The 26,620-nt window shown below is 43.0% G+C and overlaps 1 protein-coding gene and 1 long non-coding RNA gene across 3 annotated transcripts in view; one reads left to right on the forward strand and one right to left on the reverse strand.

Annotated features, from left to right (window-relative positions):
* Positions 1-13,306, forward strand: part of TRABD2B (TraB domain containing 2B) — a 266,523-nt gene extending 253,217 nt beyond the window's left edge. The window contains exon 7 of the mRNA XM_039556122.1: positions 10,465-13,306. Within this exon, the coding sequence (XP_039412056.1) occupies positions 10,465-10,687 (223 nt within the window). The 3' untranslated portion in view covers positions 10,688-13,306. The remainder of the gene's footprint in view (positions 1-10,464) is intronic.
* The window catches only part of LOC120410387, a 119,514-nt gene continuing 105,709 nt past the window's right edge, over positions 12,816-26,620 (reverse strand). For both annotated transcript variants that reach the window (XR_005602506.1, XR_005602505.1), the window contains exon 2: positions 12,816-18,079. This is a non-coding gene — a long non-coding RNA (uncharacterized LOC120410387). The remainder of the gene's footprint in view (positions 18,080-26,620) is intronic.

Genomic DNA, 26,620 nt, shown 5'->3' on the forward strand with positions numbered 1-26,620 from the left:
TGCTGTTCCTCTGTCAGAGTTATATAAAATCCATAAAACATAAAAAAATTCATCTTCCAGTGAGCTACTGTAAAGAAAGTGAAATGTCTTTAAAATTCAGTGGGAGCGCAAACACACACTGTCAGTGCTAGCCCAGAGGAAAAGGGTGAGGGATATGGGATTTATTTCTGGTTCTGCTATTCCCCTTCTGACTAGTGAGTTTCGTGCCCTGGAAAATGAAGTGAGGAAGAGCATGACAGGGAGTAAAGCCACATTACTGTTGTGGTGGGCAGTTGGTTTATAGGAGGGGTTCAACCACAGTTATATTGTGGTATCTAATAAGACAGATTCATTGTGGAGTGAATCAGGAGGAAATTGGATTCCCTTACACTCCCAGGAATGTGGGGTGCGCTGCAGGCTGGAAACCCAGCAGGATCCCAAAGGGCAGCTTTGGTCTAGGTCCAGTTACTCACTGGGATGAAGGAGAAGTAGGATTTATTTGAATTCATATGGTTTTAATGCTGTAAAAGCCGGGTTCCTGCAATTATGAAAATGCCAGGCCAAATTCAGATTTCGCTCACATCACCTCTTCACAATTCCCGAATAGCTTGACTGAACAAAGTGAGCTTTATACCTGGGGCCCGAGCCCAGGCTCAGGGAGCCAGGCTTAGTGCCTGGGAGCTGCTGGGTGCCAGGAGTGCCTCATGTGGCAGTACCATGGAGAGACGTGCTGCAGACCACGCTCTCCGAAGCTCAGTTCTGCAGAGACACTTCAGGGTCTGGGTTGTGACACCCAGCAGGGAAAGGTTTTTCAGTCTTCCAGCCCTGCAGGCCAGCAAGCAGCTTTTTATGAGGCGCTGATGGCATCTCCAGGCTTTCAGAGTGTTTGGAAGTGCTTGAGGAGAAGGAGTTTGTGCTGTGACTGCTGGCACCGTATTTGCCAGGAGCAGGAGGAACCCAAACCTTGTGGCCAATGCAGCACTTCAATGTCCATGGCATTTCTGCCTGGTAGATGTGCTCTATGAACCTTTTTTTTTTATTTTATAGGTGAGTCTTATTGGCAAGAAAAAGAGGCCAGTGCTTTTATTCAGTGGTACAAGCTTGAATTCAATACTGCTCCAAATAACTGGTTCAAAGATCTGACCCAACCTTAATTATTCTTACTAAGAGAGACACTGGAAAAATACAAGCAGTGAGCAAGAAAGTGATCCCAGTGAATTAGAGAGAAAAATGTGATACAGACTAAGCAAAAACTGTTATGTGGAGATGGAAAAAGAACAGGGAGAAGGAAAAAGAAAATTAAAATCAAGTGGGAAAATGCAGTATATTGGACATCCATTTAAGCTAGTTTATATTTTGGTTGTTCATTCTGTTCCTTAATACATTGCACAGACTTCTCTATAGCTGAAATAATTTTATCTTAGAGAACAGTCTCCGAAAAAATACTTAATTTGACAGGATGTGTTAGGTATTTCCCCACTACCACCTATTCTAAATCATTTTAAAATCTGGAGGGGAAAGTCGATATCTTTTACAGTGTTTAACAAAAAAGTGACAGGGTCAAGTATATACATCTCTATGAATGTATGTGTTCCCCAAGCACATCTAAACATGCATGGTTAATTCTGTGCATCTGCAAAAAATATTTGAGCCATAGGGCCCACACAATGCCAAACAAACACTTGAGTACACAGAGGAAAGGGCAGAGTGAGTCACTCTGGTTCTAATTAATTGAAAGGTTGAGCCCAAGATGTAAAATATGGATTATGATTTTGACCACCCCAAAAATATAAATTCTTTTGCATGTGGGGCTGTATTGGTGAGCGCAGGCAGTTTGCAAAATACAGGCAACAAACAGATATTCTGTTCATGCTTGGGATTTGGTTCAAAACCACCTGATTGCAGCTCCCTCAAATTAACTCCTCACGTGTTGTGTATCAGCAGGTTGCCCAAAAATCTTCGCTGGCAGGATTTTTCCAGTACTAAGCCCATCTGTGTTTGTGCTCTTGATGTTTTTGCTTACTTTGGCTGTAATAACTGCAGTCATTATCTGTCCAAGGAGCAGTGGAACAAGTCCGTGGTTATTTGAGCCGTGATGATGAGTGCCTTAATTGCACACACAAATCAGGTACACAGCCAGATGTGTGCAGTGGGTGGGGGCGAGGTTGGGGATGGTTTGGAGCCCACATCACTATTTAGACTATCATGAGCACATCCTGGCTCAGATGTCAGTGCAGGACTGGTGGAACAAAGGGCTCTGAGCTATCCCCTCTTAGCAAGGGCCAGGGTAAAACTGGGATGCATTATCCTGGCTCTGTGATTGCCTCGTCCCACTGCAGAATCACAGGGGATATTCTTAGGATATTAGAGAATCATCAAAGCATTTCTTAGAAGGGCAAAGGAAAGAGCTAATGTTGTCATCTCCTGTCTTGGGACCACCCAGACACTACTACAAATCATGAGTCTTCAGCTACAGTATCTTGAATTACTGTTCACAGGGATTCTAAAGAATTTAATTTCTTTTTTTTAGCTCTTTTTTGGTTCTTTTTTTTTTTCCTTTTTTTTCCTTTTTTTTCCTTTTTTTTTTGAAGGATGACATGTAGTTTCCTGATCAGCTGGTTTTAATAAGGTCAAAATCTTTGTTGTTGCCAAATCAGAGAGGAATATAACATCTTTTAGTCATTAGATGGGAATGGGGTAATTACTCAGAGGGTGTGCTTCAAAGGTTATTGGTTTTTACAACATTCTGTGTTTTTACACCATTCTGCAGTTGTCTGGGAAGGAGCAGCAGGCCTGATTCTGCCACAGGTGTGGGTGCAGGGTTTGTACTCACAGGGTTTTCCTAAGGGACTTCGGGGCAGGATGTTGAAAAGGGCCATACACAGTCTCCTCTGGGGATAGGAAAAGCTAAATCTGACCATGAGGTGCAGGAATCCTTCCCACAAACGGGAATTTCACCTCAGAAAAGGGCCCTTGGGCTGTGCTGGAGTTGTTCCTCACCTGCTCCTTCCCTACCTGCTGGATGCATCCTGCTGTCCACCTTTGCCTCACTGTGTTCCCCAGCCCTCAGGCTGCACTGCTGTCACAGCAAACTCCCCTTTCCTTGTCTCAGACAGTCCACACTGCCCCATCCATTCCTGTCCCATCCCTGTCTGCTCCTCTGGCCCCACAGCAGATGATCCACTTTGCCTTAACAACGTGAGCCACGTGTGGCTTTAGGATGCCCCTGCTCAGCCTTGCAGTGTCTCTCCAGGGCTGAATTTGTCTTCACAGAGATGTTTTGCAGGTGGCCTGAGCCATGGGGACCTGCAAATCAAAACGAGGGCCTGCAAAACACTTCAGGTTGTGTTAATGCTGCTGGTGTCACACTAACGCTCCAAGGTCCTGAGTCAGGGGACCTGTAGCAGTAAAGTAATTCAACGAGCTTTTGATGGTTCCTCAGTGGGTGTCGGGGATAAAAACTAAGTCTCCTGGCTTCCAGCCCACAGCCCATCCTGAGAGGGGCCCAAAACTGCACCAGAGGAATCTGAGCTGCATTTCAGCATTGAGCCTCCTCCTGCTTACACCGTCATGGCCCTCCCGAAGCCGCTGATCCAAGAGAGCCACCTTCTCCTCATTGATGTCAAACTCCAGAGCCAAGACCCCACGGAAGGGGCAGCAGCTGCAGCCCTGCTGTGCCTGGTGTTGGGGAGCTGCTGCAGGACTGCAGAGGGGAGCTATGTCCCACCAGCTGCTGCTTTTTGCACTGAAGAATCAGCAGTTTTTCTTTTCACCACCCTGCTGTCCTAACCCAATTTAGGAACCCATCCCTACCAGTCAGAGCCCCCAGTGGGGCCAGAGCTTGGCTGGGATACAGGGGACGTGAATTCCAGAGATAAAGAGCTTTGTAAGCAGCTCATCTCACCTACCCTGGAGACATGCCTTTGGAGGGAAAGGGTTGTCCTCTTTAGATGTCTTGTTCCCTATAAACTGTAGCAGGAAGACAGCTGAATAGCTCTGGCTGCAGGCCTGCATTTGACATAGCCACAATTAAGGCCACCTTTTAAATCCTAGTGAAGGCCAGGTCAGCTGAAGGACTGCCTGTGATTCTCTTTAATGGCACATTTAAGCATCCCATCCTTGTGTGCGGTGTCCTGCTCCCCAGCTGCTCTTCAGTACCTGGTGACAGTGTGGCTCGTGGTCATGGCATGCTGTTCACAGCTTTCAGAGCCAGTCCCTGGTGAAAATTGTGCTTCCCTTTCCATCTTTTCCCTTAGTATCCTATTCTTTCTCCTAGAGATGAGCCATGGCAGATGTCCTAACAAAGAGCAGGGGTGGGGGATTAGATCTCTGCCAGGGTATTTACACTGCCCTTTGCCTCTGCACAGGGGGGAGGCTCACAGGTGCCCACTTCAAGGAGGGGAATTGCTCAGTGTCAGTCTCCAGAGGAGCTGGAGCACTGAAACAAGGCAGGATCAGACCTTGACATTGCTCTCAGATGGAGAGATGGCTCCGATTTGAGTCTCATCAGAAGCAGAGTTCAGATGGACAGTGAAGGGCTGTGGAAATGCTCCTGGTGCTGCTGCTGACCCCTCTGTCCATCGCGTGGCTGAGGCTGTGCTGCTCACAGGGAGGGTGCTTGCACAGTGGGACATGGCCAGAGATCCAGGCTCCCAGTAACCCTGGGTAACCAAAAAATAGCAGGGACAAGGCTCTTCTTTGTCTCATGCCGTATCTTCTCTGCTGGCCCCAAACCAGCATGTGATAGTGCTTACTCACTCAGACATGCTAAGGCACTTTACTACACTACTGCAAATAAGCAGTGGCCTCCTCTGGACCAAAAACTGGATTCCCTAATCAGATCCAGGTTGGATTTTTTTTTTTTTTTTTAATGAACTGAACCTTGTGAAAGCATGAGCCTCTTGGCCTTGGTCCCACAAAGGGCTTTAGGATGTGCTGACTTGTAGGTATGTGAATACTAGTGCTGGAAGCACTTGTGTGCTCTCAGTCCTGCTCATCTGGGACCACAGGACTCAGCATCCTGCAAGATTTACCCCACAGGCTGCAAGAACCTTGTCTGAAAGGAAGGTAATGATGAAGAGATAGATGGGGGGAATAGAACCTATGTTGATCTAAAGAATTCCTTCCAGAAACACATTAAATAATGATATGAAAATTTAGGGAGATTGGGGACTTCCTGTTCCCTTTAAGAGGTTACTCTAGTGGTCTTCAAAGTTAAATCTTTGTGACATAGTTCTAGTGGATATTTTACCCCCCAATATACTCCTTTTAGCTTTTGGTTGAGCACTTTTTCTTTCCTTTTCTTTCAAATGTGTGGTCAGACTTCTTGCCAGCCAGCTCATTTACAGACTGCAACGGATTGGTCCCTGAACTTTAAGCTGATGTATTTTTCAAATCTTGATGAATAAATTTTGGTGACATAAATAGGCCTGGTTAGTTCCAAGAATAATTGTCTTCACTTGCAGAACATTATTTCTGATCACCAGAAAAATAATATGATCAGTCCTTTCACATCTGTTCATTAAAAAAAAAGGGGGAAAAAAAGCAGGGCAAATTTTGTTTGAAAAGAAACAGGAAGCATATGCTTAATATCACTTAAGAAAAGCCCTAGCCATCATAAGGTTAACATCAAATCACAAATGCAAAACAGTCATTATTGTATTTACTCAAAAATTTTCTTTCACTTTACTAGCTTTTTAGGTTTTCAATTGAAACATGCATTTTTCAGGTTTCAATCTAGCTTCTTTCATCAGCTTCTATTGTAAGAAGGGCCGTCTGAGTCAACATTTGCTTACATTTATTAAAAATAGTTGTCTTGTGTTTACATAGCTCCTTTGATCCAGAAAAATCCCCAAACACTTTGTAAGTTATACTTGAAAAGGTTACTTCCTCCACCCTGAACAGAACCACGTTGGGACCAAGGCCTGGCAGCAGATAAAAATGGATAGAAATGTCAGCATAATTGGGTTCGTCCTCACCCCCTCAGAGAACCACCAGTTTTCCATGAGCTTCAGAACAGCTCCTGGGACCATAATGGTGGTTTGGACTTAGGGGGCAAAAAGTAGTGCCAGTACTGTCTGTCCTCTTGGAGATTGCCTGTTTTTCATGTACTTTGCAGATACAGAGGCAGTGGTACCTCCTGCACCAAGCACAGGGCTGGTGGGATCTCACCTAGGCCTACTGTTTCCAGTTTGGGGCATCTCATTCCAGAGAAGACATGGACCAGAGCCAGGGAAGAGCAGAGGAAATGATGGAGGGAAAGCACTTGAGGACTTGTAAAGAAGGGTGCAGGGAATTGTTTGTTTAAAAAAGAGAAAGCTGAGGTGAAAAATGGTTAAATCTTCAAAATATGTGAAAGGCTGCGGAGAAGAGGAAAGGAATAAACCCATCCATGGGGATAGGGCAAGTCGTGACCTTAGACTGTAGCAAGGGAGATTTGGTGAAGCGTTAGGCAGTAATTCTGGGTGTCAGAAATGGTGAAATGCTGGAATGATGTCTGGACAGACTCTGGAATTGCTGTCATTATCACTGTTTTTTTGAGACTGGATTAGACATAAATGTCAGGAGGGGTTTAGATCTTGTTCCTGTGTCTGGGGCAGATGGGCCAGAAAGACTCTGCTGGTCCTAACCTGTGTCCTTCTGCTGTGGTGTCCCATGTGGTCAGATGAACCCTGCTTACATGGATGAACCGAGTCATGCTAAAAATCAGTTTGTGAGCTCCCTTGAAAGTCCTTGCAAGACAAACCAGAGCAGAAATTCCCTCAATGGGTTGCATGTGTGTTTGTTTTATTTTTCAGCTTTAAAATGCTCCCAAATCATCAAGGTGCTTCAGCACACCCCCCAGCTTAGAGGACTTGGACCATGTAATTGCATTCAGTAGAATCTGTGCACAAAGCTTGTGCCTGAGGCCCCATTTTTGGGGAAAGTTTTACACATCCTAATGATGGTAAGACAATGTATGAGTAATGCACTGATTTGAAAAACTGCCCTATTATCTGATCAAAAGAACAAGCTCATGAATATGATACCGCAGGTCATTTGGCTAAAATGTACCTGGAGTCTTCCAAGTTTTTAAAACAATCCCATACACAGAAGCAGAAAAGAGAGGTATGAACAGCAGAGCCAGTGGTTGCCTGTTAACCACAGATCATGTGGAATGTTTTATTAAAGATATTTTTATCAGACACAAAAGGCTGAAATACAGAATATCCTGGGCTGGCAAGAGAAGACATGATAATAATTTAGATTATTATCCCACAGATCTGTGATTCACTTTTATTATTCTCTGTGTTCAGTTCAGGAATGCACAAATCCTCCCCAAGGAAGGTTTCTGGTTGAGTTCAGGGGACTCTGCTTCATCTTTAGGGAATGTCCAAGGGTCAGTGAGATCCTACATGCACGTGCAAACGTGCTCAGAGGGAGTTTGCAGAAGTCATCTCCTGACACCAGGGCCACCTCTAAGATTAGGTTATAATCCAACCTGGCTGTCCAGGGCCCTGCTGTAACCCCTAGGAAGTGAAACACCCCGACCAAGAGAGAGACCTGCACTGGAATGAGGTGGACCAGCTTCTGGAAAAGGTTCTTCCCATTCAATACAGAACAGCCTAGTTACAAACTGGGACCAGAGGTTTTACAAGGAACTTTAGCATTTCGTAAAAGGGATCATTCTCTTTAAATATCTCTAAACCACCTTGGCAGTCAGCTAAAAGTACATTAAGAAAATGTTTTGTATGGATAAACTGTGATTCATTTGCTATTAGCAAATGCTTTGTACATGTTAGTGGAAACACACTGTTCTTCTCTTGTAAAGCGCTTAAGGAGTTTTTGAAAACAAACAACCCCGCCTAACAGTATTTATCTTGACAAGAATGCTTTTATACAAATGTAATGACTTGAAAACAGAAAAAAACCTCATTAACTAAGGAGAAGTGATCAACAATTCTCAGGTCTTTGAACAAGGGAGCGAAGAAAATAAACAAAAACAACCAACCACCACCAGCAACAAAAAAACCCATTCCCCAAAACACGAAACACTTACGGAAGTTGACTAGAACACAGAAACATACAGAAACATAAAACGCTAATTTAAGGCTGCTTTAGCAATCCCTTAGATGTAGTTGGCTAATGGGTGGGCTTGTGAGGCTTTTACAGGTTCCCTGGCCAGCCTGTGTGCACAGAACATCCCTGAGGAGCAGACAGTTTGTGCAAGGGAAACTCTAATCTCACTGGAGGATCAAGCCCATAGAATGCATCAGCAGCAGGATACACAAAAACTTGAAGTCTTTTTGGTGATTTTTTTTTAAATTGCAATTGAAAATCAGACCTTCCTTGTAGTTTAAAATTTAATTTAGGGTAAAGTTTTGTAGTTCTGTAACATGACAATCAGTACCAAAAGATGAGGACAAACACCTACCTGTACCTTAGGGAAATCTGGTATAGGGGAAAAACCCGAGTTGTGATCCCACTGTCAGTGTTGCCAGATCTGTGCACCACAGCATCAGTCAGCGGGATAAATGAGATCTGGATCAGAAATTGAGGCATGGCTGCATTGGTGTTGGATTTCTCAGAGCGTGTAGTACCTCTTTGTGTCATTTTGCTGTAATGATGCTTTGTGTTCATACTGATGTTACATTACAGGAGCTTGGCCACACAGTGCTTAATCCAGTACCATTCCTGCCAGGCAGATTGCAAACAGCAGCATTAATTTATCACAGAGCAGCTCTTTGTGTTAAGTGACTGCAGCAGTTTTGATGCAATATAGCAGAAACTCTAAAGCTGGGTGTCTTCTATCAGTTCAAGACATAAACCAACCACTCCCTGTGGGAATTCAGGGAACTTTGTCCAACAAGCATTGATTTCAGAGTTCTCACTTCACAGCAGTTTGTTGCTCTGGAACAAGCCCTGCTTCTCAGTGTCAGAATCCTAATACTGGTTAGATGGATTATCTGCTCCCATGAAGCAATTCCTATGTCTTTAATTGAAGACTGCCTTTTCTTTTTACTCTAATTCATTGCACATTAGTTAAGATGACTTCTAGCTGCAGAACAACTATCCCACCCAGAAGCTGTGGTGACAGTAATAAAGGATGAGGGAAGAAATGAAGTGACTTCTCCCAAAACTTGGGCTGAAGTGTAATGTGCAGGGATTGTCCATGGGATTTGATGTTGACCAGTGCCCTCTTCGGGGTGGGCTCTGATCTTCTCAGTTTGTGATTGACTCAGCACATTTGAAGCATCTCAGCTAAAATCTATCTTGGTTAGACAGAAAAAGACAAAAGCTTTCAGTCCTTCTAAATTATGTTTCTGTGCATGAATCTGAAGTGAGATGTCATTCCTTTTATCTGATATTATGCAAGACAAAACCTTTTTCTTCCAAGGTCAAGATCTTGGATACTGTAACTAAATATTTATAGGACTGCATAGCTTCTTACTCCATAAAAAAATTATTTGAGGGTCATTTTCAGCGCCTCCAAATCCCCTTTATGGAAGATTTAGAGAATCTGCAGGTATTAGTGTCACATCTTTTTTTTCAGGGGATTTTGCCTTTTTTTCTCCTCGCTCCTCAGCAGAATGTCTTGGGTTTAAGTCCAAAATCCACCCTGTGCAGTTTGCATGCTCGGTTGTGCTGCTCCCTGACAACTGGTGGATTATGGATCATCCAGTAATGGATGCAGTGGGGGCATTTTATGAAATGGAGATTACAACTTAAACTTCCAAATCAATCGTAAATGGACCTTTTTGACCTCCAGTGTCATGGGAGTCATGATGAATTCCAACCTGCAAATTCAAATCAAAGTACTAACTCAAGCTACAATCAATAAGCAATCACACTGCTATTGAGGCAAATCTGCAGTCAGGGAAACCCAGCACTGACTGAGTCTGGTTTTGGCTTTGTGATTTGATCCAAAATGGCTTAAAGCCAGGAAAAGAAATGAACCTGCTTGGTGCTCAAGGTTATCAGCTGTGTAAGGGGATCTTGGGAAGTTCTTCAAGGCTTGTGAAACAGGGAAGGGATGTGTTCTGGCTCCTTCTGGACTCAGTATATGGTCCATGGTGAGTAAGACCTGTCACTGAGGCAAGGCAAACTTTCAGACCTTTAGTGTGAAGAAGGGACATAAGAACAAGCTTGTCCTGGGTCAGCACAAGGATACATTTAGCACAGTCTCTGATGCTGGCCAGTAAGGGATGCTTAAAATTGGAGTGCAGTAAGTCAGATACATTAGGAGCAGTCCCTCCTTTGGCTGTATTTTGCCAGCAGCCAGAAGCTGAGGGACATCCTGGATCAGAGCTGTTTCCACATCATCACAGTTACCAGTCTCTGGCTCTCTCTCTGGTGTCTAATGCATGAAACAATAATAATAATGATAATAATAAAAACAATAATAATTGGAATTGTCATTGTGGCTGCTACCACTTGGAATGACAGTTCACAGAGCAGAAATAAGGGTTCTCCTTTTTAATTTCCTTCTCTTGTGTTTTCTTTCAGCACCACCACGTTGCCTTCCTATATCAGGATAACCAATGGCTACATCACAGTCAAACCTCCCATCTGGATTTCCAACCAGCTGGATCAGAGGCCACGTCCCGACCACCCATCCCAGCCCCAGCTCACAAGCTCAGCCCCAGCCAGCCTCTCATGGCCATCAATAACATTTCCTCTCTGCATGGCCATAGCTTCTTTTCTCCTGAACCTACTGCAGCCCTCCTGACCACATTAGTATCACGTGCAATCCCTTGGAATAGAGAAGAGAGATAATTTATGAACGAATTGGAGTTTAAGACAACAACAGTTACAAGCTGGACCTTCTCAGTGACTCAGTAGTGCCTTCTAGCTGATTTTGTCTCTTTGCCCAGATACATTTTGAAACTCTAAAGCTTTATTGTAACACTGACTTACATCTTCTTTTTGTAGAAGGATCTTTATTTCCCATAGTGCTATGGGGTTTTGTAAAATATACATGTTCATATAAAGAAAAAAAAAGAAAAAGAAAAAATGTATTTATTCGACTGGTAAACTTATTTTTCTTGTTGTATATGTTAATAACATCCCTATTAATCAGTAGCGATGGTGAAACAGATAAATTAATATTTTCTATATTTGTTTTCTGACAATTCTGCAGATGTCTGAACTGACACCAAATGAATGCCTTCTTTGTTACTTTAACCATTTTGTTTTACAGCAACTGTCCAATAAGTACATTTCTGCTGAACATCTTTATTTTACTTCTTTTATCTCATTAGCATAGCTTACACTGAATAAAGCAGATCCTGCTCTCTGGAGCCTGTGCTCATTACAAAAATAGGTACATTCTTAACCCATTAGCTGCCACAGCCTAAAATACCAGTTATTTTTACATGACTAAGTAAGTCATTAGTCAGGATAATCCTCTGCATTCCCCCTGTTTTCTTTAACTAAGCTATTTAACTTCTTTGGAAATTACCAATTTCTCTCTTTACCCTGGGATTAATTTATCATCTAGTGCAAATTAAGACACTTTTTTCTTAATAAAAAATTGCTTTTAAAGTCTGGAATAATCCTACTTGGAATGATTTTCTTCTCTCCCTCATTTTATAAACATAAGCCTACAACCTTTTGCAGCATAAATGAGAAGAGAGCTTGGTCTGTCTATAGATTATAAAGATGTAGTGCCCTGTTAATCTATAGAACTCCTTTGTACCAGTTGTATTAATGCCCGTGGACAATCTGGAGGCAAAAAACATGTACAAATTCCTCTTTCTCTTGCTACCATGACCTGATAGAGCTGATATCTCTGTGCTGAAATAGTTATGTCTTGTCCAAAACCTGCTCAACACCACAGGAATCAAACTAGCCCCTGTGTTATGGAGACATACAGAACATTCTTCCATTTTTAGACTAGGGTACCTGACTTAGATGGAGAAGTTATGACACCTTACACTCACTGAAAAATGTGCTCCCTACCCAAGCAGTTCTTGTTCAGGAATGAGATTTACAACATCTGTGGGGAAAAAAAAACCTGCACCATCTTAAAAATTACTATGTTTAAAAAGGCATGTAGATGTTTTCTCACCACCAGAACAGGATGAAAAAATTTCTTTGGATACAGGAGTTTAGAAAATTAGTTTTGGTTGAAATAGTGGGGTTTTTTTCTAAGTCATTTACAAACCAAAAGTCAAAACTACGTGATGAAAACATCTTATTTAAAAAAGAAGTCTCAAAATTAGAAAAATACAATACAAGCTTTTCTTTAAGGAAAAGCAGTGCTTCTCCACCTTGGAAAAAAGATAGTGATGATAATTATAATAACAATACTGATAAAATTCTGGCTGAAAACAACCCTGTAAGTTTCCCATCAGCCCTACTGCCCGGTCTCCAGAGCTGCAGATGATTCCATGCAACCTGCAAGACTCTGCAGTGAGTGAGAGTTCAGAATTCACAGTTTGCTCCTTGTCGTACCAGTTATTTCAGGAAAGTAGGATGGAAAGTAACTAGACTACAAAAACCACGTGATTTCATGATGAAATACTGAGCATTTCCCTCATGCATCCCAGCCCATTGCCTTGCAAAGGCCAGGGACAATACTCCTTTTAAATTACTGGACACGGTGACCCCCAGCCTTTGCTCTGTTTTTGACAGCAGGTTGTGTAGGTTTATGGTCAATTGAAATGGGTACAGCACAGAGTGCTGTAAGCTTCCCCACTTACTTTTTTTTTCTTCAAGTACAATGGTTGATAAGGCTGAATGGAAAACATTGAGCTTTGCCCCAAATGTGAGATTCAAACAGACCCCATGCATACTTTCATATTGTGTATTTTGGCTAGCAGAAGATTATAGATGTAAGTTTTGGACAGAAGCCATTCACCTTGCATAATATTTATTGCACAGAGATGGATATTGGAAACATATTTTGAGAACTTTCATTTTGGTTTTATTTGAGCTATTGCTCTAGAAATGCCTGCATTTGAATATAATGGTTTAACAGACCTTCAAATTCAACATTAATGCATTTTAAAAAGATTATTGGTTCTCCTGATGTGTTCAAGGCAGAGATGAAAACTGAATTATAATGTCTTATTTACAAGAATGTAACTGGAAATAAGGTAGGCAAATCTTAAGGGTGATGATAAGTTACATAGTAAAAGTGAACAGCCAACAAACCAAAACCCATTGAATTTTATTTGTTGTAACCGAATCGTATCCAGAAATTATTCTGTGGTACTATCCCAGGAATAATTCCAGGTGTTGGAAAACCTACTGTATAAATAGACAAGACCATGTAAAGATAAGGGAGAGGAAAAAAAGCAGAAAACAGAAACAACTTGTCCAAGACTGTAAGGAAAACAAACAGGATCAAGACTAGAAATTACAGTTCTGAAGTTTCCCTATCTGTGGCTTTCTCCATAAAGCTGTGGAGCTTTTTTTTTTTAATATTAGGAGCACACAAATCTCTCCACACTCCCAGCTGTTATCGTGCTGCACAGAATAGTCACTCTTTTGTCACCAGCAAGGTTTTTGGAGTTCCTCCTGCACTGGACAGTAATATTCAATATTCATTAGCTCAGATACTGTGGTATGTTTGGCTATCACAGGATGTAAATGGCTTGGATATTGAAGTATGTTTTAACATCTTTGCATTTCCTGGGATTTTGTCTGTAATTCTGGGAAATTTATAAATTTTACTGGAACCCTTGTGCTGGTGCCCCACATTTGTGCAGTGCAGGTGTCGAAACAAGGTGTCTCTTGGATCTGGGGTCTACACACCTGATTTTTGCCACCTAGAAGCAGCTGCCTCAGTCATCTGAGCTGTCTCTGGCTCATGACTTAAAGGTTGAGTAGGTTTCTGTAGATTGTAGCTCAGGAGCCCCACATGAAAGCCTTCAGCACAGCTCTCTAACCAAACACATCTTTTATTCTCATCTTACCCTAAAATATGACTTGGGGTCACTTTCTTCAATACATGACCTGTATGCAGACCAATGCTGGATAATAAACCCTCACTGTGGTTGATAAAATGGGTTGTTTACTAATCAGCATTCATTAAAGCACAGTAGTACTGGTTAGCACAGACCTATGCACACCCATTGCAATGGATCATGATTTCTGAATTTCTAATGGTTTTCTAAACCATGAGTTTAGAAACTGGACCAGATTTGATACGTGCTCTGGAAGCAACACTGACTACCGACTTCAGGGGACTTCAATTTCCTCTGTGGGTTTCTCAGAAAACTAAAAACCAACTGTTTTCTTTCTTCTGAAGGAAAGCTCAAATTCCCATGTAATCACAAGATTCCAAAGGCAAGAGATTTAACAAAAATATTCATGCCCACTACATATAACAGCTTATCTCTGAGAAACACCATCAAGAGTCACCCAGTGTCTGGCAGTCTAGAACATGACTTTGGATGAATCCAAAGCTCAATGGTCGCATGATTCATCTTCTCAACTCAGCTACAACTGACACCAACACAATTCATTTTAAATGTAACTGTAGCATTATAAACAAATGCTGAATATCTGCCAAGGTCTTGCCCTGGTGGGATAAATAATCCCATGTCATCAGCAACAAATCTAATTTCTCCTCTTTCAGTGTTTTGATGCTTTTCTCGCTTAACTACAGATACTATATTAACATGCACTGCCACTTGGAGAACCAGTCAGTAAGCTGGGACAGAAGGTATTTTATATTTTATGACTGATGTAGTTTCTCTGCAATCCCTCGAGCTGTTGAATAATGCAATATGTCTTCTGGCAATAAATGATGAACATGATTTATGATAACTATGCTTTATACAGGTGTCAAAAATCTGCTTTGTTGAACTTCCCTTCCCATTCCTCCAACCTCCACTGTAATTTAGGAACACCCAAGGTACAGAGTTGTATATTTATCTTAGTTCTTCAATATACGGTTGTGGAGAAAGAGGGAGATGGAAAGAGGGAGAACTTAATCTCTGTTTAGTGCATTGATTAGTCAAATGATATGACTCAGTCATTACCATATACCACTGTTAGGGAGGAATTTCCCATCATGTATTTATGTTAGAGAAACCAAAGTGCCAAAGTTATTATCTCAGCATAAATGTTACCATGCCAAACTTTGCGTAGTACCGTATTTCTGTATTGTATCCAAAAGTTATATGGTCTTGTCATATCTCTGAAGTGATCAATGTTCCATGGAGTGTGCTAAAACTCAGCTTCAATTTAAGCATGTTTTAACTTAACTGAAGAAGAAGGATAATTTGCTGACGTTTGAGATCATAGGGGGGTATGTGTGTGTACATTTAAATGTGTGCGTTGTGTGTGTTCTGTCCCAACCCAAATTCAGCCTTTCCTGTGACTAACATTTCAGGAGGCACCTTAATCTAGATAAAGGCAGAGAGGTCTTTGCAATAAGTAGTCAATACTTTCCTTCTACAGGACTGATTAACCATCCTGCAGATTCATGCTCACACTGAAATTCAAATTGCGTTCTTTGTCAGTTTTCAATTCAAATGTACTTCAGATATTTTTTCCTGTTCCGCCTCCTGCTTTTGTGAACTGTTTTGAAGAGTGTAATAAAAAGATGCTTTCTAATATTATTTTATCAAAATATTTTTGTAGCATAATATATTAATAAAATGTTATTATAAATCCATAGCACAATAATCTCGTGTGTCTTGATTCTTTCCTTTGCACTAAAAGCTGAAAAATTACTGAAACCACTGAAAAAAAGGAACATTCTGTTTGTGGAACTTAGGCATGCTGCTTCTTTTATGCCCAACACCAACATGGGATGAAACATAGAGAAAGCAGAACCAAGCTCTTTCCTTCTAGCTACTCCATTCCCTCTCCACATCAAGATACAGAGACACGGAGATTTACTCATTTTTCTTGGCATATTGCTTTTTCTTGCACCCAAGCCATGCCTTGTAGCTGACGCTGCAGATTTCTTGCTGATCATTGTTTACTTCTTAATTATGTGCTAAATCATTTGGTCTTTAACACACCATTTGGAGAGGACTCCACCAGCAAAGCTGGTTTAGAAATATCCACCGTAGGAAATGCAGTGGGAGTTATAAACACTGGAGCTGGTTTGAATGAGCCAAACATGGCACAGGAAGGGCCTGTTGCAAAATAGAAGGGAAACTCTTGAAAAACAAAGCTAAAAAGAGTCTATCTATTGAAGTACCAACCAGACTGCCAAAGCTGCTTGCCATCCTGTCTTTGGAGTGTCAGCCCATCTGGAGAGTCTGTGTGGTCCAGCCATGGGCTATCCCTGGCCCTGGCAAATGTATTTGAGGCAGCACATCTGAGGGAAAACACACCATTGCTTGTGCACTTAATCCCCACTGAATCAGGGCTGAGCTGCACCTGATTGTGGAGGCACTGAACACATCAAGCCAGACTGGGGGAAAGCTGGAGTTGAGCTTAACATTATGGCAGTTGTCTGCTCCAGACTCATCCCAGAGAGGTCTTCATCCAACACACACAAAGGGGCTCCATAACTTCTCCAGGGGCTCAACTGGAGCAGAGGGAACCACTGAAAAATGTATTAAAATATCTGTGCTGTTAGATGTACACAGGGAGTGTCCAAAGACAAAAATAACCAGACTTCCACAAGTCTACTGCCAGTAATGAAAACAATAGTAATGGGAAAAATAGTATGTGTTTAGATTGCTAAATAGCTGGATGGTGGGAATACAATTACTGAATATCACTGGGGTCTTAAAATAAAAAATGTTGAAACTTTATAGACCATTGCAAAGTCTATATTGGCTTTTTTAACATACAGTTCCTCCCATTACAAAGAAGAGCAGTGAGTCCTGAACACCTGATTCATTTGAGCAGCAGGTCTCAGTCTGCAATCTCAAACATCTTGCTGCACAGTATGCCAGCACTTCATTAGCTAAGGCTGCACCTTTGGGTGCAAGCCATCGTGCAAAGCACTGCACTTCATTCCCTTTTCCACATTTAACAAGGATACAGTTAAAACAGCAGAACAAATTACACCGAGCCAAACCTCCACCAGGCTGGTTTTCAGAGGAATGATAACAATAATAACTGCGGCAGCGAGTTCATGCTCACAGCCCTCAGTCACACCTGGAGCTCCCTGCCTTCCTGGAATGAAATGCAGTTTGAACAAAGGGACCAAGACAATGTGAGAAAACATCAACAACAGGCAGATAGAGGCAAAGCAAATGAAAGACAGATGTAGGAAGGAGAGTGAGAGCTTTCTGCTTTGTGCTCAGCCCATATCTCTGTTGTCCTATGGAGTATCAGTTTGTTGTCCTAATGATATCAGTTCTCCAGTCCTCTTGTGTGACGTATGATGTACCTTTTCTTTCTTCATATGAAAGCCATTGGTTTTCGCTACAAATGGATAGATACACAGCCTCAACCAGCCCTGTGTGACTGAATCATTTTGAACAGCAGTGCCCTTTTTCTTTCCAGAGATCTCTGCAGCTGTTTGTCTTGGCAAGGGTGGGTTTGTCCCCAGATTCATCCTGTTTGAAATCCTTTCCACCCACTCATGTTAGCCTGAGCGTTCACCTCATTTTTAATGGGAGCATTATCATCTTCAGTTCTGCACTGGCAAAAACAATTCTCAGAAGGGGAAAAGACAGAAACTCACACCTACCCATCTTTCTTGAACAAACTGTCTTCATCCAAACTGTAGGAGGCAAGCACTTCGAGGAATTTGCCAAGAATTGTTTTTCTCTTAGCAACAGCCCAGACCAAAAGTGGACAGAGATACAATCTGTGATATCATCTCTCAACCAGAAGGATCCTACGAAGACCCATTAGTTCAGACAACATGTGCTCTGCACGGTGGTTGTGGCTTGAAGGATGGACAATGCTGGCTGTGTTCTCTGGCTGTGCCTGGGCCAACTGTGGCCCTGAGGGCAGGATCCAATCCCCACAATAACCTTATCTTGCTGCTGCCTTTTCCTCCAAGCAGTTCATGGGCAGCCAAACATTTGTTCTTGACCCTGTTTGTGGCACTGAATCTGATTTGCCACTGCTGGGTCTCCAGGAGACATCTCACTGTGCAGAGCCTGGGGCTGGAGGTAAAGCTTGGCTCCCCATCACTGAGGGTTTAGTGATGACACACCAGCACCTGGGCCCCTCCTGTGGCTGAGCAGGCCTGTAAAAAGACACGTGAGGTGAGATCATGCTTCATGTGAAGGGAGTAAAATTCTGAGCCCTGGTTGGTTTCCCTTAAAAATACCTAACTTTCCTTGGAACCTCACCCTTCCTGGGCCGTCTTTATCCAAAACCATTAACACCAAGGGGGGGTGGGAGGTGAGGGAAGGTTAAAGTATTGGTGTTAGTGGAGGACTCAGATATTAAAAGAGTATCCCAGGTTTGGAGCTTCTGTCGCCTGCTGCCAGCAGCAGGCCCTGCTTGAAAGGAAAGTACCTATCTCAGCATGCAGTCAAGAGGAATAATAAAACTCTGGTCATTCAGAGGCAGGGAAGAGGAGAAAAACACTCAAAAATGTGCAGGCTTATGTTTCTCTTGAACTTTCAAAATAATTTTCTCTCCCATCCAGAGATTAGTCACAGAAGCAAATGATACCATATCTGGGAAAGAAGTCAGGTGGATAGAAATGATCTTTGGGGAGAAGGAGAGGAAAAAGGGAGCAGACATTTACTTCTCTGCCTGCCTTGCTCACCTTCCCCTTTCTCTGAGGCTGAACATACAAATGAAAGAGCTGGGAAAAATCAAATGTCCAACCTAAAGCTAGTGGGAGCTTTAAATCCATCTCAGGCCAGTGGGGTTTTTCTATTTCTGTCTGGTGGATTCGGGGAGCTGACTTTGCCACTACATGATCCCCTAGAGCTCCCACTCTGCAAGAAGCTTCATTTCTCCCAGAGGCCCCCATGAAATGATTTTCCACACATTTTTCCAGACTCAAATGAAAAAGAAAAAGCTAAGGGACTAATGAAAGCATGCTCATAAACACCATTCCATGGGAAAGACTTGCATTTGCTATGGTTTTCAAAATAGAATTCCAGGTCCTCCAAGTACTTCTGAAGCACTGAGTTGGGCTTCACAACACCCAGAGGTTTCAGGTAAAGAACAACCTCAGCCCTCTCTTAATAAGGTGGGAAAATGAGGTGGACAGTGGATTTTATGACATGCCTGAAATCACGAGGGACATCTGTGCGAGCAGGATTCAGAAGGCAGCCCTTCCTCTATGGTACGCTGTTCTCCGAAGCATGGCTCGTTTATTTCAATTAATAGACCTTTATAAGGGCTCCCCTGCCACCTTTTTTTGGCATGAATTACTGCAAAGACAGTGAATTAAAAACACCAAGGGGCATCATTTTCTTTTAGTGTTTAAAGAAGCTGTTTCTATAAAAGCAGACTATGTGAAATTTGCCCAAAAGGGTAAATTCAGGAATAACATAAAGGATTAGAACAGAAAAATAAATGTCTTAAAAATCTCTTCTTAGACAGGCCTGACCTGACAGTTCAGCTCTGGAGTAGTCTTTCTGTGTAACACCAGTCAAGTGGTTCAACCAGGCCTGGTTCCTGTCACAACATTCACTCAAGTGTTGCAGGATTAGGGGCTTCTCCAACCACGAGGTGAAATTCTTTAGAAGCGTAAAGCTAATTCATGCAGTCCACTGTCTCCCCATTTTCTCTCTTCAAAAACACACAGGTAGGATTCAGTTCCAGTACCAGGCACTGTCTGAAAGCCATCACCCAAACTTGCCTCCTTCAGTGGTGCCACCCAGACTGACTCAGCTCTTAGAGAAGTATTTCCAGCTTATGTGACTTGCCAGCTATTTTAACAGAGGCTCTTGTGCTTGGTCCCAGTCAGTTCCTGCCCTCAGAATGCAGCTATATGCGTAGTGTTTGCAAAGGCATTTCAGATTGTCTCTTAAAAAGGATGAACAGCTTCAAAAGCATTTTAAAACAAAGCCAAAACTCAACAACTGACTCATATCCACTGCTTGCTGTGACCACACCAAGTATCTCTGATATGGCAGGGATGTGTTATGGAAGAACTTGCCAGGCAAGCTGTGAATTGGACAAGGTACAAAATGAGCTGTAATCTCCACCTAAAATGTCTCCACTTGCTTGACCATTTCAAAAATTACCATTTCACAGAGTTGCAGCCCATCATCATCATCATATGCATAGCATATTTTAGTCAAAATTGCAGGACTGAGAGATGCTTTGACATTCAGTAATTGTCCTGAACCTTGGCTGGCATCTCTATTTTTTATATCTAGCTACTAGCTATATCTCAGGTAAACACTAAATAGTCCACTATGAGACAGAAGTGTGAAGTTTTTAACTTCAGCTTGAAATGACTTCTTGTTACAATGTGCTTTCATACTGCAAGTTCAAAATTTAAAAAAAAACCCAAACCCATGTGGTTTGTACAAAACATGAAACAACTGAATTTTCAATTTTTTTTTAAGTTCCCAAATAGTAATATTACATGTCATTGATAAACAGTAGTAATGTTTAAATGTCAATGAACAGAAAAAAACAATATTGCTGCTCTAAATGAAAGTGTTGCTTACACTCTTGATAGTTGAAGCTGTAGTTTCATTGTTGACTTGCACCCCTCCTCTCTCCTAGCAGCATCATTCTTCTTCTCATCCTGGTTTTGAGGTCAAGAACTGGATTTTGATTAGTCCAAACAGACTTTCAGGTCCATGCTTTTGCATGTGCCTCTGCAATGAGGGCTTTTTGAGTACTCCTTCGTTCTGAGTTTATGAGGCCTTTTACAAAAAATAATGTATGGGCTCTATCTAAATCAAACTTCTTGCAACCCCCCCATACTTCAGAACTGCTGAAGACCTCAGCTCAGTTCTTTCTCTTAGCACACATTGCTTTGAATGAAATAGCTGTGTGAAGAAAAATGTCATTGCAATGTGATAATTTGGTGATGATGACGCTGAAGTACTGAACCAAACCAATAATCTTTGGTCAAACCATAATCACAGCACTGAAATCCATTGGTTAATCATGGAAACTTCATACTCAGTGTGGTCTGCTGTGCTGTTCTGAGGCATTTTGAGAAATGGCCATAAGCAGGCTGACAGGAATGTACTTGTGCTGTTACTCACATTGTGTAGCAGGCACACCACACACTTTTGCATGTTTTGAAAAATTAGGCTAATGAGTAAGACCCAATATTTGAAGGTGAAGTTGTCTGCATCCTCTGTTCTCTTTACTGGGAGAAATGAGGCAGCATCTCCAGCTTCATCTCTGTAAATTGTACTCTCTTTTTACCCATGATTTCTTTCATGACAGAAGTCTGAGGTCACACCTAGAGCATCAAACTGGGTGAAAGTCCAAGGTGCTGCTAACATGTGCTACAAGTCCTGAACAGACTGCCCGGCTGGTGCAGTGGCAGCACAGGTACCTCTCAGAGGGACACACCAGTGGGTGGGTGAGCTGTGATGGGGATCTATAAGCTGCAGAACATCTCTCTTGTTTTACTCTGAGGTTTCTGTGTGCTGACACTGAGCTTTTTGAGGAGCCATGTGAAGGGCTGTGGGTGGCCACGCTGTCCTGATGTTGTCAGTTCATTCCATGGCTGACACCAGCAAGGCACAAGCCCTGGGCCAGCAGTTGTGGGGAAATGGCAGAAACCTCTCCCCAGATTCCCTGCAGGCACAGGTGCAGAGATCTGAGGGTTGTATGCTTGCGTTAAAACAATATCCTTAAATCTGTGGAATGATCAAACGTGCCAGTTCTTCCCACCTTGAAAGACAGGCAGGCAACGTGCACTGTGCACCAGCTCTCAGGCTGTGCCTTGCTGTGGAGCTTAAACCTGTCCACAAGCATTCCCTGAAATGCTGCTTGAGCCTGTTGTGCTTCCTCATGCTCCTCCTCTGTGCTGGGACACACAGATGCACAAAGCCAGCTCATCTCTGGAACGGCAGCACAGGGAACTGCCGCTTGCTTGGGTGGTTGCTGAACAGCTGTTTCAGCTATGACATAACTGCTTTTAAACTTCAAAAGGGATCTATTTCTGAGCTGAAAACATGCAGATCGTTTCATAAAAGCAGGGGTGAGATGTTAGCAGGCCATGGAGAGGGTGGTGGACACAGTGGAACTGCAGAGCATGCATAACATCCTGTCAGCCCTGTCTTCTGCTGACTTTCTCTCCTTAGGGGTCCAATCTTGCAATTTTTTCTCAAGCAATAACCTTATCCATGCCAACAGAGCCTGTTATTCCATCTGCTGGTACTCACACTGGAATGTGTTTGCTTTAGGAGTGATTGTGTGCTTTGCTGGTGGGCTCAGAGGACAGATAAAAGCCAGTGCCCAGCTCTGCAGAGTAGTTTCTAGTGAGGTGAATGAACTCATTAGTAAAAGATTCCTTTAAAAAGATGGGTGCTATGCAAACCCAATATGAATTAGACTTTTTGTGGGGTAAGTGGAGTTCAAGCATGACCAGACACAGCTCAACTGCTTCATGCTACCTCCTGCCCCTGGGAAGACTTTCTGATACCAGCTGGAACAAGCTGAGAGAATGCAAAAATCATACAGACCAGGCTTGGAAGGGTGGATATCTTACAAAATGCAGAGAATGCGCAGATTTTCAGACAACTGTGAGGCAACAGGTCACACAGATGCTCTGTGACACTGGAGCTGCACACAGAATTCTGGCCAAAAAAAATGATGGAAACATTTTGCTGCAAAACCTGATTATTGCCTGATATATGCAAGGGATTTTATTAAAAACTAACAAACAAACAAGCAAGCAAGCCGATTCCTATCTGGAACTACATCATCAGTTTGCCAGACCCCAATTCTTCTCTTTCACTGCCATGAGAATCTTTCCGTTCCCATGAATGATGACTGAAAGCCTCGTCTTGCAAACAGCTCTCTGAATTAAATGGATGACTTTAGATTAACTTTAAATTTAAAAGTTCAACTTACTGATGTTGGCAACTAGAACACGGCCATGGAAGAGAGGTAGGAGGAAGAAAAGGAGGTGCTATTTTTAAAAACAAAGAGAAGTCTCCCAAGTGCCAGAAGCGCAGTCAGCGGAGGGCTGTGGTGGTGGTTCCAGGCAGTGCAATATGCTGAGTATGGATGGATACAGTTTAAACCAAAAATTGGGGGTGCCAGTATGTATTTAACACTTAACATGTAAAATCTTTCTGTTAGGAACCATGTTAGTGACTAAGGGAGCTTGAGAGAAGACTCTGACATGAGTCATCTCGGCACCTGCTGAAATCCTGGTGCTGGCACCGATCAGCGCTCAGATTTTTAAGGGCAGACTCATGAGCCAGGCATCCAGAGCTCTGTTACCAGATGAGCAGGTGAAGAAAACTTCACCCAACCAACACAGCCATCAGGAATGGCACATTCCAGAAACGCTCTGGGAAATATTTCAACACTGCTGAAAGCATTTGCTTGGAAGTCTTACTCTGGGTCCATAATTGCTGTCAGGTATTGCAACTCCAGAATAAATGTAATAGTCCTCAGTTAAATCATCCTGCCTCTAGATCAAGAGTTACACAGCTCTGTCCAGTAGACTAAATATCCTCTCATAAATGCATTCTGGCATCAGAGATTTCCGTAGGTGGGTGGCTCTGACAGAATCATGCTAAGTCCGGAGCCAAACACTGTGAGAAAAGCTGTCCCAAACACCCATTGTCCTTTGCAAAAATAACAGAAAATTGATCATTCTCCACCCCAAAACCACAGCGTTCCTCAAGCCTAATTCCCCAGGGCAGCCGAAGTTCTGCTCTTTAAGCCTGTGTTGCTCAAAGACAGGTCAGGAACTTCTGCTGGGAGGGGCTGTGGCACAGCAGCAGCCACAGAGGTGCTGCCCCAGGGGCTGCCAGGGAATTGGGGTCCTTGAGGAACAGAGTGAGCGGTGAGAGCTGATGGGGACAGCAAAGCACATGGATCCCCAGCCAGGATAATAAGGTTGAAACCCCAGTGCAGTGCCCTGAGGGTGGCCTTTAACCTCTGCATCTCTCATTTTTCACTTGTGCTGTAACAGTGCAAACAGCAGCAGCACTCCAACAGAGGTATCAGCCTCTGCATTCCCACATGCTTGGGTCTGGCACCAGGGCTGTGGCAGGTCAGGCCCAGATGTGACCTGTAGCATGGCCTGTGACAGGTTATTTATCCTTTAGGCTATCAGTGATTGGTATGATATTAATTGTCCCGAAAAGTTGTGTGCTTTGTGCAAGGATGGGACTTGGCTGTTGCAAAGAAATCGCTTTGGGTTACAGCAAAAACAGTAAAATAACTCCAAAATTATTCAAAAAAATTACAGGGCTCATGTACAGCAAGACTTTATTTATGTCATGTGCAATTAGGTTTGTTTTCCACCTTTTGACAGGAGCATTTCAGCCCAGAGTAAGAATGAAACACACACAAGCAGCATGATGCCACAGCCAGAAACACTCCCTTCATCCAGGGAAGAAAGGGCTCTTACATTGTGAAAGGGAGCCTCCTGTTGTCTTCCAACTGGCATTTTCTGGCCAGCTGAAAGCTAAAATAACCCATCCTTTATGCTTTCAGTACTGTGATCTAATGGCTAAATGGATTTTTAGTACAAAGCATAATTTTCTCCTTTGGTTTTGCTCATTACTTAATGGAAAGGCCCCGTAACATTCTGCTTACATCCCAAACAGTGGCTGCTCGGCAGAAGTGAAGAACACATTGTCTTATAGCCCAGCAGTTATATTTTTTAATAATAATAATAAATAATTAATAATAATAACAATAATAATAATGGTTTCACTGCAGCTGGCTGTCTGCCTGAAGCTGCTGCAGGCTCACAGTGAACAGGCAGTTCCCACAGTCCAGTGGTTGGAAGGCACCATCAGTTTTTGCTCAATACATGTCTCACTTCTCCTCACATTTTGCTGACAGGAGGGCACCATGTCCCAGCTCCGCAGGGTTTAGCCCCAAACCAGTAATTCTCATTGCAGTGGGCAGCAGCATTGCTACAGGTGACATGAGAGCAAAGCCACTCTATGCCAAAGGTGCCATGGAACCTTTTGATCCCTCCCTTCTTGCTTTGCATTAGGCTCTTCTGGCACCCAGGACCTGGATGACAGCTCCTAGAAGACTGATTCTTCCAAAGAAATCATGTGTAGCTTTAAGCATGGAGCACATTGGTGCACTGAGGTCACAGCGAGGGAGAAGAGCAGCAGAGACCCTAAATGGGGCTGCGCTCTGCCCTGGGGTGATGGCCTCCAAAGCCTGAGGAGCAGCAGCAGAAGGATATGAATGTAAAGTGGCAGGAAGCAGAGGGCTTGGGTGCTCTAGGACATCCCCATGAGAACAGAACCCCAAACCTTAACTCACGTGCACAAAGGGATTCTGTAGGGACAACCTGTAGTGCAGCAGTGCAGCTCCCAGGGGCTGACACACGGCAGGGCACAGAGCAGGGCAGTGGTGGGGACAGACTGGGGGCTTACAAGGACACACATCCCAGAGCATCAACCACTTCCACACATGCTCTGCACATGCTCTTCAATTGTTTAGGGCTGTCTTCTTAATTTTCTTCAGCTGTCCCCATTGTAGCAGAAGCCTCCTTGCTCTGAAGGGGCAACTGAATGTTGGAAGTGCACCACTGAAAGGGGGGATGGAGAACCATGTTCTCCTTGGAAAATTCAAGTAACATGTCTGGAAAGGGAAGCTGCTTATTGCATGTGTTTCATTATGGAAAGAAAATGCCTTTTAAAATCTAAAATCAAGAAATTGGTGGAAAGGTAATTCCTGGAAGTTAGCTGAGTCTGTATCTTCCATTACTGTTCCCTATAAAGAAATGCTCCTGCTGCTTTTCTCCGGTAATCATGGGTTTCATGCCAGCTTCAGCATTTGGCTGCTGACTTCTTCAGGCAGATTGATGGCTCAGCTGAAACTGAATTTATGGACACAACCCTCCCCTGACCAAGGCTCACCTCCTCTGATAGCTCCAGGTCTGTATCTCCCACTGAAGTACAAGGGACAGGAGGCAGCAAAATAACTTGTGAGGATCTCCAAAAGGAGGATAAACCATTTCTACCTAAACCCACTGAATTTATATGCTGTCACCTACTACCTGGAGGCACCTACCTGGGGGCAGTGATGGCCATACTTCAACTGGATTCCTAAAACTGGGCTGACCACCTTGGGAAAAGTTCAGCACCCCAAAGCTCATCACAGGATGCTGAAATTAAACCCAGCTCTGCCTCTGTCAAATGATACCATTTCCTCTCCTGCAGCTAAAGGGCCCAAGGCAGCAAGCACCCTGGGACAGATCTGCTCATTTGCCCAAAGATGGGGCTCTGCTTCAGCTTCTTGCTTTATCCAGTACTGAAGCCAGCAGCCGTGAAGTAAGACTGCTTCCTTTTTTTATTTTAATTAATAAGAAGGAAGTAAAACAATTCACTGTTCTGGGGGGAATATCCCTAGAGCCTAACTACTGAAAAATCAAACAGCATTTGAAAAGCAAGACAATGAGGCTAGCTTGAACTCACAGAGCATTAGAATTGCCCTGGCAGGAACACAAGTGATTCCCTGATAGATGCAATAACAACGCTGCAATTACATGAAACAATATGTAAACTGAAAATGCAGTGCCACTTTGCTATTTGTACACCTTGTGTTCCACTGTCGTCCTCTTATTGTTAGCCTTTAAGTATTGTGTCTCCTAGGCCTTTAAATACTTCATTAGCATGATTTGCCAGCAATCTTT

This window comes from Corvus cornix, chromosome 8 (genome assembly GCF_000738735.6).
Source record: "Corvus cornix cornix isolate S_Up_H32 chromosome 8, ASM73873v5, whole genome shotgun sequence".
NCBI lineage: Eukaryota > Metazoa > Chordata > Aves > Passeriformes > Corvidae > Corvus > Corvus cornix.